At 47.8% G+C, this 14,283-nt stretch overlaps 2 protein-coding genes and 1 long non-coding RNA gene across 7 annotated transcripts in view; 1 reads left to right on the top strand and 2 right to left on the bottom strand.

Moving 5' to 3' along the window:
- LOC138755595 (uncharacterized) overlaps positions 1–6,158 on the bottom strand; it is a 110,726-nt gene extending 104,568 nt beyond the window's left edge. Inside the window, exon 1 of the long non-coding RNA XR_011352405.1 lies at positions 5,811–6,158. This is a non-coding gene — a long non-coding RNA (uncharacterized lncRNA). The remainder of the gene's footprint in view (positions 1–5,810) is intronic.
- On the bottom strand, positions 4,179–5,649 carry gbp (glycogen synthase kinase binding protein). The gene has a single exon (XM_069921877.1). It carries the CDS (start codon positions 5,407–5,409, stop codon positions 4,912–4,914), a length of 498 nt encoding a protein of 165 aa, XP_069777978.1. The 5' UTR covers positions 5,410–5,649; the 3' UTR covers positions 4,179–4,911.
- Positions 4,598–14,283, top strand: part of LOC138755592 (probable C-mannosyltransferase DPY19L4) — a 120,265-nt gene continuing 110,579 nt past the window's right edge. The window contains exon 1 of one of the 5 annotated variants that reach the window (XM_069921854.1): positions 4,598–5,821. In XM_069921854.1, the coding sequence (XP_069777955.1) occupies positions 5,813–5,821 (9 nt within the window). In that variant the 5' untranslated portion in view covers positions 4,598–5,812. The other 4 variants (XM_069921859.1, XM_069921858.1, XM_069921857.1 and 1 more) reach the window with 4 other exon arrangements.

Genomic DNA, 14,283 nt, shown 5'->3' with positions numbered 1-14,283 from the left:
CACCATTTCAAATGACAGTACATTATATCACTAGTTTGAGGTAAAAATATTGCAAAACTTTTATTTATATTGTGCCACTAATCTAGGCAAACATCCAAAAATGTTTCATAGGAAAGTCACTGGATAAAATTTGATGCCATCACATCAGTGCAGTAGGCCTAAAGCTTAGTCAGAGATGGGTTTTATGTACCATCCTAAAAACATTAGTCAAGCCACAAAAAGTTCTAGGGAAGGAATTCCAAATCAGGTCTAGGGCAACTGAAGGCAATAGTAACAGAGCAACCAGGACTAAGAGTAGGTCAGTTGAATTTTATAGTCTGTTCCAACATTCAATCACTATTTCAACATCAATTTCCTCCTCCCTTCCCATATCCTTTGCACCCCTTGCAGTTCAAATGTTTGTCTATCTCCAAGTCATTAAAGAGAATTCCAAAAGGTTCACAACCCTAAGTGAGAAACCATTTCTGCTCAACTCCATCTTAAATGAGTAACTTGGGTCACCAGTTCAAAATAACCACACAGAACCCACCCTGCTGCTCTCTTCCGTCTCAAAAAGATCACCACTTATTCTTCCAAAACTGAATGATCATCAGACCAACTAGCTCATCCTTCTTCACATTATCAATCCTTTCATCCCAATACAACTACTGAAATCCTCTTCCCTAATGCCACAAACAAAGCTGTACAAATACTCCAGGCCCACTCTCAGCTGCAGCACCCTACGAAGTTGAACCAAATGAATGCTCCACCAACTTTACCATAGTGGGCAACATACCACTTAATTACTTACTGTTCCAACATACTGACTTTTTCTGCTTCATGATCTTCCCCCAGATTCCTCGTACCACAAAAAATGTGGTCTCATGCTGTATAAATAATTTGGCTTTTCCATTCTTCCAAAATGAACAATGTCATACTTTTTCAAATTATATTCCATTTGCTAACTTTTAGATATAGGCATACAAAACAGTGACTAAAACAGAACACAATGTACTCTAAATGGAGCCATTTACAGCATGGAAACAGGCCTTGTCGGCCCTTCAAGTCCGTACCGGTTCACTTGAACAACTCCACTAGCTCCTCCGCAAACTCCTGAGGAAGTAGAGGCTTTCTTCATGATGCCATTGGTGTGTTGGTTCCAGGAAAGATCTTCGAAGATAGTGACTCCCAAGAACATACATTTGCTCATCCTCTCCACCTCTGATTCCCCTCTTCGGATTTTCCAATCTATACTCAATGCTAACTGATGAAGGCCAATGTGCCGAAAGCCTTTTTGACCACCTTATCGACTTGTGACTCCATTTTCAAGGTACTATGTACTTGCATTCTAAGATCCCTCTAGGCTACAACACTCCCAGATCCCTACAATTGATTGTGTAGGGCCTACTCACATTACACTTCACAAGATATAACCCCACATTTCTCTGTATTAAATTCCATCAACCATTCATTCCTCTGCCTACCCGATCAAGATCCTGATGTAATTTTTGGAAACTGACTTCACTGTCTACAATATCAGACACTTTAGTGTCATCCACAAACTTACCAATCACCCCATGTATGTTTTCCTCTAAATCAATCAGGAATGGGGGTCTAACACCGAACCATGAGGCACACTAGTTACAGGCCTATAGTGGAAGAACAACTTTTCACCATCACCCTCTGCTTTCTTCCATAAAGCTAGTTTTCGATCCATCTGGCTATCTCTCCTTCGATCCCATGCAATCTCCAGTGCCCAGCTGTGCAGAACCTCATCAAATGGCTTGATATTATTAAATAATTTTTCTGGAAATTCAAGTACACTACATTTTTACTGATCCTGAATTTCACATTGACCAAGACTATAAGCAATATTGTCAAAAACAATTTCCCTTTCATAAAGTCATGTTGACTCTGTCTTCTGATGTTCCAAACTTCCTATGACCTCTTTATCTGTATCTTTCCTATGAAAAGGCATTTCGCTAACTGACCTAGTTTTCTGTATTCCTTCTCTCCTGCAGTTTTCAAATTCTCTCCAGAATACATAGATTGATCAGCAGGGACAGAGAAATTATATACCAAAATGATCAAAAGACCAGAATTGAACAAATATTGTGTCCAGAGGACACTACAGGGACATAGAATGCTTAGACCATAAAAAGATTTTGAGACAAAATTGAATTTTAAAGATGAGATATTTTGAAAACTGGTATGTCAGCAAGAAGTGGTGTGTGAGTTGTTTGGACTTTGTGGGGTAGGACCAGGTACTAAAGTATTGGATATTTTAAAGATTTTGAAGGGAGGTTGTTCATCGGTGTATTGAAATGGTCAAACAACCAGTTGGGGTTTTCAACCTGAAAACTGGTGGTCTTAACTTTAGCAAAAACACTAAAGCTTGTGTTTGATCAAATCAAAATACAATTATTCTGCACAAAAAGATTTTATTCAGTAATTTAAACCTTACAAAAGGCAGGAAAGTAATAGTCTCGTTTTTAGGTTTTTTGGGTTAACTGTAAATTTGAATAAATGCCTGCATTTTATTTGGAGATGGACAAAACACATTTCCTTCTCATCCCAACTTCTCCAAAACTATAATTTCTTTGACTGTTTCTACCATATTGAAATGTTGTACAATACACACAGGCTATTATAGTTCACAAACAATGCAGGATGAAAACTGTACCTTTCAAAATACAGAATTAATTTTAACTTTCAGACTTCTTTTAAAAGGTTTAGTTACGTGGATTATCACAAAGGAGAAATGTTTGTGAATTCAAAGCATCAATTCAAATTGCAGGGTATGGATTTCTACAGAATGCTGATTTGTTCACAAATGTCTAATAACTGTGGATTAGTAGTTTTTTCATCATTTCGACAGTCTCCATGAAAAGCATACAGTACTTCAACAAACTTTGTAATAAGACTCAAGTCCATTAAACAGCTAAGGACTTGCAAATTAGTAACTGTTTTTCCTGCAACAAAGTAAACATATTAAATGCTATGCAGCATAGATGAAAATCTATGTACTGGCAAAGAAGAATAAGACAAACACCTCCCCCACATGATGCTTACATGCAAATTGAAGCAGTTCCAGTCATTAAACAATCCTAGATGAGCATTTTTAAGGAAAGGCGAAGTAAATCAAAGAGACAAATACAATTAACGTTGCTTTATTTGTTTTTCACTGAGTTGCAGTTTCCTCATGACTTTCATTGTTGGTATTTTACTGTCAATTATGCTTCACATTACTATATTTATTTTCTTTTAGACTGTTACAGACCCTCATCTGTTTTCATTTATCAATCTATTGTATTATCATTATTTTCTCTAGATGATATTTTGTGTTTGCCTGTCCCATTCACTTTTGAAAATAATCCAAGGATTTGCTACACCAGTGGTTTGAATCTGAAAGGATAGCGAGTGGTTAAATTTTGTGTCCCAACCTTCTATTTAAAATAATAATGGCTCAACTTCTGAATAAAATAACCTGGTAAAACACAAATGCAAAACTCTATTTTGTGATCACAATAAGTTTATTAATTCTAACATGGTGTAGCCAGTAAGTGGTTCATGCTGCTGCACTGACTAAATTTGGGAGTAACCTGTTGCTAAATATAGCTTCAAAATTTATTTGGGCTTAACTCTTCTTTCGTTTTTGTTCCAATTGAAAAATAATCCTTATTGTATACGTAGATGCACATTTTATAAAGTCACTGACAGAATTTTGATTTTCTGTGAGAGTTCTCTTTAAGGACAATATGGCATTTTAATCAAATGAGTAAACTCATCTTCACTCAATCTGCGAGAGAATGCAGATTTCTGAAAAACAAAACTGTTCCAGGTAATTTTTTTATGCACTATTGGAAATTTGACACCAGGGAAAAAAAAAACACAACTTCAAGAAATAAAGTATTTCAACTAACACAAAGAGTTTTGTATGGTGTGTTAAAATCATTTAACCGATTCTGAAACACTCCCCCATTTGTCAGACACTTCTCATATTTACATCAACCAAGAGTGAGGACCTGACCTGAATGCATCAAAATATTAATTACTGATCCACCAAGGTTTCCTAATTTCTGTAGAAAACATTGCAACACCTTTCACCTGCGGATGTTAGGCTTTAAATGACATATTTCCTCCCAAAGGAATAAATCTATGCAAATAATTTTAAAAATATCATAAAGGAAACAAATACATTTTGTTGTTTAACTGCAATATTTTATTCGACATCAATTCCCGGATAACAGGAACAACAAAATACTCCGTTACGAAGTATACACCTTATTTTATTGTAGCGAAAATTAAGGGGTTATTAAATAACAACGAACAACCCTATTTTTCCATTAAACCAAGCCCCAACCCCGGCGAGAAACAACACGTACTGTAAACAGTTCGCGGAATTCCTGATGTAGTGGGTCGAGTTCTTGGAATGTGGGGTTGGCTCGGCTCAGCTGCCATGTGTGGTCTCCAGTCCACTGGTGATAAACGGTGAGGGATTCAAACATCTGTGGAAACGGTCAGTCAAAAAAAAATACGGAGTCCAAAGGGAAATCAAGGTCAGGGTAGTAACGACCTTGCGGTGTCGGACTCCTAAAACAAGCACCAGACGGCGTGTTCTTCTGCTGTAAACATGGTGTAACCTCGGGCATACCCGTTGCAAAAAGATTGAAATCAACATCCTAAAGTTGACCCTTGGTTTTGCATTGTTTGCTTTAAAAAAAACCATTGTAGTCATTGGACTGGTGCAAAGATGGATCCCAATGGCTTTATTAAGAATACGATCGAGCTCGTTAAGCCATTCATTTCACATCGATATTCAGTGGTTGTATTGGTGTTTCTCTCCGAGCCACTCGAAGAGACAGCATGGAGTTTTCCGTTTGCGTTCACCACGTCTGTGAGCGGCCTCTGTCCGTGCCCCCTCACCAGCCCCTACAACGGAATCCTCTCCAGGTACAACGGTGAACAGTCGTGATCAATCCGGAGCCGTCTCACCGCCTCCTTGATCAGGTTTCCCGAAGAGAGGAGCTGCTCGAGTTTCTGCTGAGCGTTGAGTTCGTACGCGGGTGATTCGAGCGCCCGCCGCATGGCTTTACTCCTGCTGCTGGCGGCGCCTGGCCCCGGGTCCCGCATCCTGGCCGGAACTTGGTAAGGTTTGTTGCGGCTCGGAGCTTTCATGCAGCACAGCCCGCACTTGGCCGGGCCACGCGGCGGCGGAGGCGGGGGCGGCGGCGGCGGCGGCGGCGGAGGCGGAGGCGGCTCGTTGTGGTGGTGGTGCTGCTGCTGCTTCGTGGCCGCTGCTCCGCCGCCGCTGGGTATCCGCTGGAACTGCAGAGTCTCCCCGATCTTGGCCACTAAAGCGTCGATCTCGTTTTGGTCGACCGTGACGGCCTGCTCGACGAGGAGGAAGCTCTCTCTTCGTCGCGGCATGTTCCCTCGGCTTTGTTTCGGTGCGGCGGCCGGTTCTCGTTCCTCCCCTTGTTCGCCTGGGAGCTCAGTGAACACATTAGTTTATATTTGAGCGCATATTTTGTCAAAGGAGAAAAGAAGTTCCACTCAACGGATTTCAAAACAATCCAGATTAACGTTCCCCAAAAGGCACTGAGCTGAGCCGGGGTGTTTGCATAGGACGAGGCGACAACCTTGCGACCCAGCGCCCGCCCCCCCCTTACACACACACATACACCCTTTCTTTCGGTTGTAAACAAAGGCTGACGTCACTGCAGAAGCGCCCATTCGGAGATCGGGGGAACGCCGGGCCCAGGAGCGCCCGCAAGAGGAACGAGGCGGCCCGCTGACGACGAAACGGAAAACGAGCTTCCACAACTCACCCATGGACCCGGTGAGGGCTCATCAGCTGGGCGATTCCCCTGCGGTCTTTGGAAGGAGGCCCCTGCGCGGATGCCGACCGCGCTCCCTCGGATTGGGGGCGCCGATGGATTCGCCTCGGTGGAGGCGAATGAATGGCGCGCGACGTCACCGGCTTCAAACAACGCCGCGCAGGCCCGAGGGAGGGAGGGAGGGAGGGAGAGAGAGAGAGCGCGCGCGCGCGCGGCCGCGAGGGGGCGCCCCGGCCACCCCAGCCGACGACGTGGGCGGGTCAGAGCCTTCACGACGAATGGGCTGCCGGTGTAATTTTTTGAAGTCCGGCCGTTGGCGACCGGATGTGGGCGCGCACCCGGCCTTTTATGGCGATCGACTCAGGTACTGCTCATGCAGTTAATGTTTTATGATTGAATACACATGTATTTTAATGCATTACCTGAACAGAGACTTTGCCGAGTTGGCCACCAATCAGTAAAGTGATTTTTCTGCAACACTGAGTCGGAAGTGTAGATCAGCAGCAAGCAGATAACTATTTTTCTTTCTCCTTCCCGGAATTATCTTACGTGACTGAAATATCTCTCAAAACGAAACGAGGTAATTGTCAATAGATCACAATTTACCGATAGAAGCGAGGCAAGGGTTGGAAAGGATTGTGTGTCGGATTCCAGTCCGATTTTTGAATGACACAATACAAACTTTTTTTTAAATCCAAAAATAGACTTTATTCACAATTTTCTTTACCAAAGGAAAACCATTCAAAGTCTCGTCCCATCCTAAGTTTCATATCCACACTGTACATTGTCACATTTATTTTCTATTTATACTGGCTGAGTTCAACATTTCTGTGTGTCTTTTGCATCTTTCTCTCAACCCTCTTTGCAAATTGTCGGACTCTGGCTTTAACTTACTCTTAATTTAGTCTATGTGTGGTCTGAGTCCAGCGTGTTCTTTGAATGAAGTGATCGGAGAAGGTATTCGGTTCAACAGTCAGTTTATTACACAGCACAAGAATAAAACTTAACAGAGCTCTGGGTCAGTCGTTAGTTCATAGGTCACCTGCACAGTGAGCTATTCCCCAAGACTAACCCCTATTGTCCAGTTGGCTCAGTTTATATAGATCAACCTTATCATACAGAACAAAAGTTGGCTTCCTTTGCTAGATCTTTTTGCATAAGGGTTATCACAAGTCATCTCCTGTTTTGCAGATATCTGGGGTGTAGCACTCCCATCTTAATCCTCCAAGTCAGACTATCCTGTTGATTGGATCAGAAATTAATTCATCCCCAGGTATTTCTAATCACCATTTTGTTCCTGTCTGGCCAATTTCTGCTGTTCTCTTTAACACCTCCTCATGCCTTAATCTTCCTCCTAGACTGGTTTTCCATTCCCTTTGTTTCTTGCAGGCCATTCTTTGTTCTGGTCTGGCCTGTGTCTCCTGTGCTACTCACCACCTCCTTCAGTTTGAGCATTCCTCCTAAATCGTTTTATGCATTTCCTCTCCCTGTATTTGGGAGCAGACAATTTTGCTCAGCCAACTTTGCTCCATGCTGTGATTGCCACTTAATCACATTCCTCTTTTTCCCTGACCCATGCAGTACATATAAACTTATTAATTAATCATTTCTTTCATAATGTTTTAACCCCTAGATTCCAACAAAATCCAGAGTCTGTAGAGTGGTGGGCTACAGTCCTCCCCACTATAATCACTTTGAGGACAACGTTCATCCAGGCAAACAGGAATGATCTGACAGGGAGGGCTGCTCTTTGTCAGCCAAGCAAGGTCTTGGTCCTTGTTGATGAAGTTGATGATCTGTGCAGTCTGCTTGGGAAACCACCCCATAATTATCCATCGTGTCCCGCAGTGGCTGCTTTTTTAAAAAAAATTTTATTTTTTTTATTTTTTTTTTTTTCACACCATAAATCACATTAGCCATGATATACACTTTTTCTTTTTCACACATATACAGTGACTTTTCCGCAGTGGCTGCTTGAGGGATTATCAGTTCTCTGCACGATGCAGCCACACATGAAGGTGATCAGGTTGAGGGGCACGTTTGGACAACCTTTACCCCAATTGTCAAGTGACTTGTACCTGATAGCTGTCAGACTCGTTCCCTTCTGGATCCCCAGATGAACAGAAGATGGCTTGAGTGACTGGGGATGCACGAGGGATGGACCACAACTGTGGAGTACCAGGAGCACTTCATACCTGATGACTTGGTTCTTCCCTGTTATTGAGAGTGAGCGACTGTCCCACAGTTCCAATTGCTGGTAGATCGTTGCTATCCAAAACAACCTGAAGGTGGTGGGAATAGCAGACCAGTCAGATCAGTTAACCAAAGAGCACTGCATTGCTCTTCTTCGGTTAATACTGGCGCCAGATGCCAACTCAAACTGGCCGCAGATGCTGATCAGTCTGTGGACTGATTTTGTGTCTGAACTGTATTTGGGTGGCATGGTTAGGGTAGCAGCTATTACAACACTATTACCATACCAGCGACTAGGGTTGGAATTCGGCGCTGTCTGTAAGCAGTTTTTACATTCTTTTACATTTTACAGTTTCCTCCCACCTTTCAAAAAGTACGGGTGTTGTAGGTTAATTGGAGTATTTGGGCGGTACGGGCTCATGAGCTGGAAAGGCCTGTTCCTGTGCTCTTTGTCTAAATATTTAACAGAAGACAGCAAAATTGTCTATGTACAGGGAGGCTTTAACCTGCGTGGCTCCCCTGCCTGGCAGCATCATCTCTCTAATGCTTTCGTCTTTCCTGATGGATTCAACGAAGAGCTCTATTCAGCATACAAGCAAGATAGGAGAGAGCAGGGAATGCTACCAGACACTAGACTTGATGGTGAAATTATCGCTTCCCACACATTGTCATGTAGAGCAGTGAATCCAATTTCTGATTCCCTCCTAAAGCCTATTTTAGAGAGCGTGTCCATCATGTTCATGTGCAATATCCTGTCGATGGGCTTCTAAGTTGACAGGCAGGAGTCAGATGGTATGTCAAAAGGCTGTCAAATATTTTCCTGTCTGGAAAACAGCACAGGTTTGGTCTGGGTGAATCATCTGCCCCAGAGCAGACACCTCTTTTTGCCCCCTGGTACTTTCCCCTACCACAGCAGGAGGTTCAACACTTGCTCTTACATCTCCTTCCTCAACACAATTCACCACAATACAGCGCTGTAAAGCGCAGTTCTAAGGAGGAAAAACCCAACACCCAACCCCAACCAACCAATTTTCCCTTGCAACCGCTGCAATCGTGTCTGCCTGTCCCGCATCGGACTGGTCAGCCACAAACGAGCCTGCAGCTGACGTGGACTTTTTACCCCCTCCATAAATCTTCGTCCGCGAAGCCAAGCCAAAGAAAGAAAAGACATAGGGCAAAGAGTCATGTGCACCTCCTCCAACCTCACCTACTGCTTTCAGTGTTTCTTATGGCCTCCGATACATCAGCAGGCCTTTTCACACCACCGTGTAAAATGGGGATTCCCGGGTAATTTCCCTGGCCCACCCTTTCCCTGCAGTCTGAAGCGTTGTGATTTTAGTGGTTGCATGCTGCATCACAACTTACATGCCTGTGTTATTGTGGTACGCTGTTAGACGGAATCAGACACACACAAGGTAAAGACTATTCAACAACCTTTAATCCACAAAGACTTTCACAGAGACAGGCTGGCTGTGGCTGCAGCAAATCTGAGTGAGGCCTCAGGAGGCCGGCACAGGCTTATAATCCCGGAAAGTGAAAGACACCCGACAGGGTGGGGCTTGATCCATTCAGGCCGACTGATTGGCAGCTGGCCAGGTGTTGTCCTGTCACCTTACACTACTGCAGGTACAGAGGTTGCCCCCTGCAGTAGGCAGGTGGTGTACCACCACATTCACCCCCTTCTTTTAAATTGTCCCGGGGGTGGGGGGGGGGGGACGACAGTAACAAGGAATCACACCGACTATGTTGAGATGATTCGGTTGCTGCCGGGGTCTCTGTCACTGTTGAAGGATTGGCTCCTGGCCACTGGTCAGAGGGGAAGTGGGGGGACTGGCAGCAGGGGTGTGTGTGTGTGTGTGGCTGGTGTGGGATGTATTGGATGGGTTCATCATCTAAGGCTGAAGCGGGCCCCTGGTGGCCAAGGGGGCCCTGCGTGCCCCATGGCTCCATGGGGACGGGGATGTATGCCCGGCCAGCATCGTCCTGGGTTGGAGGGTGGCGTGGTGTGGCGTACTGCTGGTGCCAGGTCCCTGGTTTGAGACGGTGTCCTCCCTGCCACTGCCGAACCTAACGTAAGTGTAGTTATGGTTTGCATGAAGGAGGAAAACTTGCTCAACCAGGGCTTCGGTCTTGTGTGTCCTTAAATCCTTACGCAGAAGCACCGTTCCCGGGGACGTGAGCCATGCTGGGAGTAACATTCCAGTCGCCGACCTCCTGGGGAATGAGAACAGACGTTCGTGAGGGGTCTTATTGGTAGTGTGCACAACAGTGACCGAATGGCATGGAGCGCCTTGGGCAGGGCGTCCTGCCAGAACTCAACGGCCCACCCCTTTGACCTGAGAACCAGGAGGACTGCCTTCCAGACCACCCCATTCTCACGTTCCACTTGCCCGTTGTCTCTTAGGTTATAGATTGTTGTACAACTGGTTGCGATGCCCCTCGCCGTCAGGTACTGGGGCAGCTAGTCGCTCATGAAACTGGACCCCCGGTCGCTGTGGATGAAGGCGAGGTAGCCAAACATGGTGAAGATCTGCCCCAGGGCCCTGATGACGGTGGCCGTGGAGGTGTCCAGACAAGGGATGGCGAAAGGGAAGCGTGAGTACTCGTCCACTACTGTGAGGAAGTGGACATTTCGGTTCGTGGAAGGCAAGGGCCCTATGAAGTCCATGCTGAGATGCTCGAAAGACCGAGTAGCCTTTATAACATGGGCCCGGGAGGGGGGCTGGGTGGCAGAAGAAACAGTGTTTATACTCTGCACAGACCCGACAGGCCTCGGTCATGTCCCTGATGGTGTACGGCAGATTTCGGGACTTAACCAAATGGTACAACCGGATGACGCCCGGATGGCAGAGGGACACATGCAATGCCTGCAACCTGTCAACATGCATAGACGTGCAGGTGCGAGAGAAGGAATCAGTGGAGTTGTTAAACGTCCCAGGGCGGTACTGGATGTTGTAGCTCTAGGTTGCCAGATCAAATCTCCAGCGTGGGATCTTGTCGTTCTTTATCTTGCTTTTGTGGGTAGTGTTAAACATGAACACCACAGCCCGCTGGTCTGTGAGGAGCGTGAATCTTCTGCCAGCCAGGTAGTGGCGCCAGTGACGGACCACTTCCACAATAGCCTGGGCCTCCTTTTTAATGGCGGAGTGCTCTGGCTTGGAGCCGTGGAAGGTCCTGGAGAAGAAGGCGACGGGGCGCTCCCCTTGGTTGAGGGTAGCAGCGAGGGCCACCTCACAGGCATCACTCTCCACCTGGAAGGGGGAGTCCTCATCCACAGCCTGCGTCGTGGCATCCGTGATGTCTTGCCTGATGTGGGTGAAGGCTGCCTGCGCCTCAGGTGGGAGGGGAAAAGTTGTGGTTTGGGCCAGTGGGCTGACCTTGTCCGAGAAGTGAAGGATCCACTGCGAGTAATAAGAGAACAGGCCCAGGCACCTGCAGAGGGTATTTAGCATGGGTGGAGGGGTAACTCCATTAATGGGCACGTCCTTTCCGTATCTGGGCCGACAACTCCATGGGCCACGATGTACCCCAGGATGGCGAGGTGGGTGATGCTGAACACACACTTTTCCTTGTTGTAAGTGAGGTTCAACTCCACGGCCATCTGGAGGAATTTTTCCAGGTTAGCATCATGGTCCTGCTGGTCAAGGCCGCAGATAGTGACGTTATCCAAATATGGGAACATCGTCTTCAGCTTGTGCCAGTCTACCATGCGATCCATCTCCCACTGGAAGACGGAAACCCCGTTTGTGACCCCCAAAGGAACCCGGTGGAACTGGTGCAGGCGCCCATCCGCCTCAAAGGAGGTAAGGGGGTTGTCCTTCGGGTGGATAGGGATTTGGTGATATGCCAACTTCAGATCAATCGTGGAGAAAATCTGGTAGCGGCCTATCTCATTGACCATGTCGGCCATCCTCGGCAGAGGGTAGGCATCCAGCTGGGTGTTACGATGAATGTAATGGCTGTAATCCACGACCATCCTTGGCTTACTTCCCCCTTAGACCATCAGGACTTGGGCTCTCCAAGGGTTTTTACTGGGCTCTATGATGTCTTCCACCAGGAGTTGCCTCACCTCCGCCTTGATGAAGTCCCTGTCAGGAGCGTAATAGCACCTACTTATGGCGGTGATCGGCTTGCAGCCTAGCGCAAGATGTGGAAAGAGCGCCGGTGGGGTGAAGTGCAGTGTGGAGAGGCCGCAGGTTGGCCGGGGCTGGTAGGTTGGCATGCTGTGCAATGTGAGTGGAGGTTTGGGCCACCCGAAGGCAAGGGTGACACTCTGCAGGTGGCACTGGAAATCCAAGCCCAGGAGGAGTGGTGTGCAGAGTTTGGCCATGACCAGGAGTCTGAATCCTGTGTAAGTCTACCCTCCCACCATTATATCGACCGAGCAGCGCCTGAGGGTACCAACAGTGGCAAGGGCGATCAAGCAGGTGGTGGGGTGGACCTTTAACCCCAGGGAGCGGGCCATGCTCGTATGAATGAAGCTCTCGGTGCTGCCGCTGTCCAAAATGCACTTTGTTACCTGCCTGTTGACTTGCACGTCCATCATTGAGCGCCTGAGATCGTGGGGAATGTCCCTGGTCAGCATGGTGGCAGCCAGGGCCATCTCGGAGTCATCGCTATCCAGAGGGATGGGGAGTGTCGGTAGGACGGCCTGGTCATCACCCATGTTGACCACATTGTCATCGGTCGCTGGGTGCGGCGTGCGGCAGCTGATGGCACCCAGAGGCATGGGAGCATCGGTAGGGCAACCTGGTTATTGCCCATGTTGACCACGACATTCTCATCATTGCCAGGGGCCCTCCGTGTCGGGCGTTGCCTGGCCCAAGATGGCAGCAGCACGTGGGGAGCCATACCGTGGCTGGCCTCTTTCCCCAGCAGTGTCCACTGCGCTAGGGGAAGTAACGTCATCACGGTCGGCGGCGGTGACGTCGTTACATCATCCAGAAGTGACATCATGCCATGACCCAGAAGTGACGTCACTGTAGTTCTCATTGAGCGGCGAGGGTTGGTGCAGATGCTTGGGGCACACACTGTGATGGTTGATGGCGGGGCCAGATGTTGTGTAGTCGAAGTCAGGGAAGGTGGAAGTTGACGCGGGAACAATGGCGCCGCCCGGCACACGCACGTGGGGGATCCGCAAGGGAGGTAGGGAGGTCATAGAGGGCCTCTGAGCTGCGGGCAGGTTTAGAGAGGCACACTTTTGCAAAATGGCCTTTCTTGCCGCATCAGGAACAATACTGGTTCCTAGCTGGGCAGTTTTGGCGCGATCATCGATCTGACCCACACCAGGACCCACAGTACTTACAGGGGCGCCAGGGGCCTGCCGCAGCGACGTTCTCCTCCCCAGCTCAGGCTGGGACTGCAGCTGCAGTGTCAGAGGGCCATGAGGGAGCCTGGGGGAACCTGGAATTGAAGGCTTCGACATGCAGGGCTGCTGCTTCCAGGGTTTGGACCACTTCCACAGTCCTGGTTAGGGCATGTCTTCCAGCAGCTTCTGCCGGATGGCCCTCAAGCGTAGCCCTCGGATAAAGGCTTCCCGGATCAGCCTCTCTACTTCCTCTACACCTACCCCGGGTTCAGCCAGACACGGTCGGGCCAACTCTCACAAGTGTCCCAGGTAAGACTCAACCCTCTCCCTGGGTTGCTGGGCTCGGGTGTTGAGGAGGTACTTTGCACAGACCACATTCATGGGGAGGGGGGGGGCTTGTACAATTTCTCGAGAGTGTCCATTGCTTACCTGAATGGCGCGGAACCCAGCTTTGACCGGAATAGTACCAACCTCTTCCGAATGGAGTCCAGGATGTCACCCTAACATGCCTCAATGATTGCCTCGACCGCGTGCTGCCAGATCTCGAAGCGTGTCTGGGCTTCCGGTGGCATGGGTCGACCCCAAGGCTCCCTGTGCTCAGGAGTTTTTCCATGGCAGCCGTGGGAAAATTTTGTGGATTGAATTGTGGTGCACTGTTAGACAGAATCAGACACACACAAGGTAAAGACTGTACAACAGGCTTTAATCCACAAAGACTTCCACAGAGCCAGGCTGGCTGTGGCTGCAGCAACTCTGAGTGAGGCCTCGGGAGGCCGGTGCAGGTTTATAATACTGGAGGGTGATTGACACCTGACCAGGTGGGGCTTGATCCATTCAGGCCGACTGATTGGCAGCCGGCCAGGTGTTGTCCTGTCCCCTTACACTCCTGCAAGTACAGAGGTTCCCCCCTGCAGTAGGCCGGTGGTGTACCACCACATTTATCGTGTTTTCATTGCAGCATTT

The sequence above is a fragment of the Narcine bancroftii genome, chromosome 2 (assembly GCF_036971445.1).
Source record: "Narcine bancroftii isolate sNarBan1 chromosome 2, sNarBan1.hap1, whole genome shotgun sequence".
In the NCBI taxonomy this organism is placed as follows: domain Eukaryota; kingdom Metazoa; phylum Chordata; class Chondrichthyes; order Torpediniformes; family Narcinidae; genus Narcine; species Narcine bancroftii.
This window is presented reverse-complemented; position numbering and strand designations above follow the sequence as displayed.